General features: G+C 41.5%; 1 protein-coding gene across 1 annotated transcript in view; it reads left to right on the top strand.

Annotated features, from left to right (window-relative positions):
* Window positions 1-2,547: 2,547 nt before the first annotated feature.
* The window catches only part of LOC102840859 (histone-lysine N-methyltransferase PRDM9-like), a 14,880-nt gene continuing 13,142 nt past the window's right edge, over window positions 2,548-4,285 (top strand). The window contains exons 1-3 of the mRNA XM_006868419.1: window positions 2,548-2,581; window positions 2,762-2,820; window positions 3,422-3,548. Coding sequence (XP_006868481.1) covers window positions 2,548-2,581; window positions 2,762-2,820; window positions 3,422-3,548 — 220 coding nt within the window. The remainder of the gene's footprint in view (window positions 2,582-2,761; window positions 2,821-3,421; window positions 3,549-4,285) is intronic.

The following is a 4,285-nucleotide window of genomic DNA, read 5'->3' as shown; positions in this document are numbered from 1 at the left end:
TGTGGTCTCAGGCACCCCTGTCATCACCAGAATGAAGGGACCAGTGAACAGCTACCAAAAGAAAAGAATGTCCACACCTTTATCTCTACACTTCTGTCAGGTGTCTGTTCTGATCCTTCTCCCGCTTGGTCTCACCCAAGATGGTGGCTCCTGGAGCAGCTGAGTGCCCCTAACTAGAACGCAATGGATTTCTTGTTTCTGCTACAAATTCCCCCAGCTGTAAGCCTTCCAACTTTCTAAATATTTCTTGATATGTGGTTCAGAGTTCTGCGACCATCCCCTGAGCCTGCTTGGTCCTGTATTCTGTGTTATTGCTGATGGAGCTCCTCACTGCACTTCCACCTGATCTACCATCTTGTTTGTTCTCCTGCCTTTGAAATGTTTGTGTTGGCATAGAATATAGACTATATCATGAACTATGTATATAGAAGAACAAACTAGTTTTTGTTAGATGAACAACAACCAGAGTGCTCATTGTGAATGAAGTTCATGTCAGACACCTTGGACATAAAAATACACATCCAGAACATAACACAAAGTATTCTCATTCCTCTTGGATTATCAAGAAGAGGAATAGTTTGATTTGCTCTATCAAATTAATTTTTAGTGAGAAAATTATTGCAAATAGATAATTCCCTTAATTCTGATTACCTTGGAAGGCAAGGACAAAGCGAGGCTTTCTATTTGTCTGCTCTGCAGATTTTCACTAATGTTGTATATTATTGTTGTTCTGAACTAAAGAAATAGGTTGTCCATCAGCATAAATAATCTTAACACATGTCGAGATACAAGTGAGATAAATGTAAGACACTTAACACCAAGGGCTTATTGAGTAAAAAATTACAATTAAACATGGGGGAAGTCAGCAGATCTGAATTTTTACACAGTTTGTGGGGAAGGATGACTATTCCACTATTTGTTCAAATTACTGGCATAAACTATTGACTGGTGTGTTTAGCGAGCATTTTTTGTGCTACACTTCAATAGAAATTACAAGTGTGAGAAAGAGAAAGAACCTAAACAAGATAAATTGACAGAAATAATAAACTCACCATAATAATTAAGAGGAAAGCATAGCATCTGGAAGTGTTTCATTCTATTGGACATAATGAGCCATGAGCCCGAAAAGCTTGATGGCCACTAACAACAACAACCAGGAACTAGTATCTTAACTTATTCTATAAGTTAACTTCATTATATAAAGGTACTTTAAAAGCTGGAGGTTTTAGGCAAAGTGTAAATGTATCAGTAATTGATAATAGATTTCTAAATACTGTAAATATACAGTACATGTTGATACTGATGTTAAGTGCTGTTGAGTCAGTTCTGATTTACAGTGACCCTATACAGGGTTTCCAAAGAGCAGCTGGTGGGTGTGAACTGCCAATCTTGTGGTTTGAAGTCTAGTGCTAATCCTATAGCAACATACCAGTAGTCCTTTAAGAGAGGGAAAATACTAAAAATTAAGGAAGTCAAAAAAAAAAAATCCAAATTTTGTGGTAACTTGCAAGATTTTGTTCTGTGCTCTTGTGTTCAGCTGTTTACTTCTGTTGTGGATAGCTGCTTCTGGTCATCCTGGTGGCTGAATTTCATTTTGAGTTCATTAGCTGGTTGGGAAGTTCAGTTAAGAGCCTATACCCTTTTTAAATTGCTCAACTGCCGCCACCACAAGCCACACTCCCAGCACCCTCATACTTGGTCCAATCAGCCGCCTCTCCTGTGCCCCATCCACTTCCCCATCTTGTGCCCGTACGCTTGTAAAGTCTTGTTTCAACTGCCAGCAATCCCCCTTCCCAACCCAGGCACACACTCAAAAAGTCTAGCCTCTTATACCTAGTGAATAAAGCTCTTTTGCCCACTCCTATAAGGTTTCAAAATAGAAGCATGGGGATTTTAACTGTGGATTGCACTGAGATTGTACAAGAACATAGGAAGGTGAGCACAGCTGGGACACTGGGCTCAGGGAAGCAGAAACTGTCTGCTGCAGGCCCTGACTGGTTTGCAAGGAGCCTTCAGGAATTGGGCTGTATCCTGTCTTCTCTCTGATTCAGGTACCAGAAACTGATCTGGAATGTGGAGGTTGAATTTTAGGTGCTGGGACAAGAGATGCGCAGTTCATTTTGACAGATGAGGGAGTGTTCCAGGGAACACTTTTGGAGGTTTATAGAACAGAAATGGATAAAAGTAGATAATCTAGAGACCCAGCCTGGACTGAGCCTCTGTGAGTGTTGACTGAGGAGGAGTGAGAGAACAGATGGCTTCTAAAGAGACCTGGGTGTAGAGTTCAGAATAAGGGATCCAGCAGCGTCAAGTTGCTTTTCTATCCCTCAGGTCCCCAATGTGTGGAAATGAAGGATTTTCATAACTGAAGTGTGAAGAAGTCACCCCAGGTAGCAGAAATCCATCTGGAGATGAAATGCCTTCCTAGTGACCCTGTGGCAGAACTTCAAGGCAGTCCCTTGAAATTGACTCTGCCTGATCTTTCCGCCTGGGGAGAGCAAGACTGGGAGAAGAGTTTGTTTAAAGAACAGGGAAGATATGGAGACCATGAAGAAATGGATTGAAACACACAAGACAAAAGGTGAGCGTTGTTGGGGATCTGGAGAGAGGGAGAAGGGGACGTAGCCTTCAAGGTTCAGGTGAGAATGCATTTGTGGCCACAGCTGAAAAAAATGGCTACTACTTTTATCCCATAATGAGAAGAGCTACTCTAGGAATTGTGGGAGGTCTGCTTTCTCAAAACTGCTGTTTCTCCCTGTAGGTGCATCATCTGAGGCTACTGAGTGGCACCCAGAGGAGAACAAGAAGGCCAGCATCCTGGTGAGTTGACAGTCCCTGTTTTTCTGAAGTGTTGGCATACTCTCCACCCAATAGCCCTATTATATTCTATGTCTTGAGCAGGTAGAAAGTGTTCAACATTTAGTTACCTGAACTCTTCAGAAACGTTCCTTCCAAATCGCATCTGTTAACTCCCATTTTTCTCTAGAATCGAGCTTTCCTTCCATCTCCTCTCTTTAGTACCTTCACTATCCCGAATGCCTCGCACTAGTCTCACTTCCAGGATGCTTTCTGCTCTTTTCTAGCCCGTCCTATACTCTCTCGTGTTGGTAGCCCTCCATAGGAATTCTGAAATTTGTTTTCTTGAATTCTGTTTACTGCTCTCAGATTGATTCACAAATCATTTCTTCAATAATGTTGCATGTGTTTGTGGGCCAGGATATGTTTTGTGCATCACTGGTGCTCCCCACAGATTTCGTTGCAGAGTGTGGTACCAACCGTGTCCAGAAGAACTTACTATGGAGAACTGTGTTCTCTGGAAAGAATTAGATGAATTTCCTCAGATTCAGGGCCACCAGTGAAACTTCTCTCACTGGGAAAAGTGACAGTGATTTCCTGTGTATTGGTTTATGGCTTATTCTAGGAACCAGTTACATTTGAGGATGTCACCGTGGTCTTCACGGAGGCAGAATGGAAGCGACTGAGCTCTGAGCAGAAGAATCTCTACAAAGACGTGATACTGGAAATTTACAGGATTCTGCTCTCATTGGGTGAGGAGGACATCTTTTCATCTTTTTCTTTATTGATTCATTAAATAACTATTGTGGTACTTTATAAAAAGCACTGGACTGCTAACCACAAGGTCGGCAGTTCACACCCACTGGCTGTTCTCAGAAAACCCTATACATGGTCGCTATGAGTTGGGACCAACTCAGTAGCACACTACAGCAACTGTGTGTCTAATGAACTCTGGTAGCATAATGGTTACCACTGTATTGCTAACTGAAAGGTCTGTGGTTCAAACTCACCCTCATCATGGGAGAAAGATGTCACAGTCTGTTTCTACAAAGATTACATAGCCTTGGGGTTGTTCTAGTCTCTCTTACAGGAGCTCTGAGTTGGAATTGAGTCAACATCAATGGTGGTTGTTTTTTTCTGTGTGTCAAAGCTTCCTGGATGGTATAAATAGTTTGCTCTCACCTATTTGCCTATAGAAGCTGTCCAAGGGTGCCACAAAAGGTTAGAGCTAAACAAACACTTAACAAAATGAAATCGATTAAGTCAAAATGTAACCCTATTGAGCTACTATAATCTGCAACTCACGGGTTGACCATGAGTTGGAATCGACTGGGTGGAAACAGGTTTGGTATTTTTTGTTTGATTTTGTTTTGAATATGTGCTAGTTAATATTCTAGATCCTTGGAAAATGTTAAAATGTAATAACAATGCCATCAATTCGTCTCTGTTACAACTTTCATTTCTGTGATAGGGCAAAAGTAGGCATCAA

The sequence above is a fragment of the Chrysochloris asiatica genome, unplaced genomic scaffold (genome assembly GCF_000296735.1).
Source record: "Chrysochloris asiatica unplaced genomic scaffold, ChrAsi1.0 scaffold00116, whole genome shotgun sequence".
Lineage (NCBI taxonomy): Eukaryota > Metazoa > Chordata > Mammalia > Afrosoricida > Chrysochloridae > Chrysochloris > Chrysochloris asiatica.
Note: the sequence above shows the minus strand (reverse complement) of the source record. Positions and strands in the feature narration are given on the sequence as shown.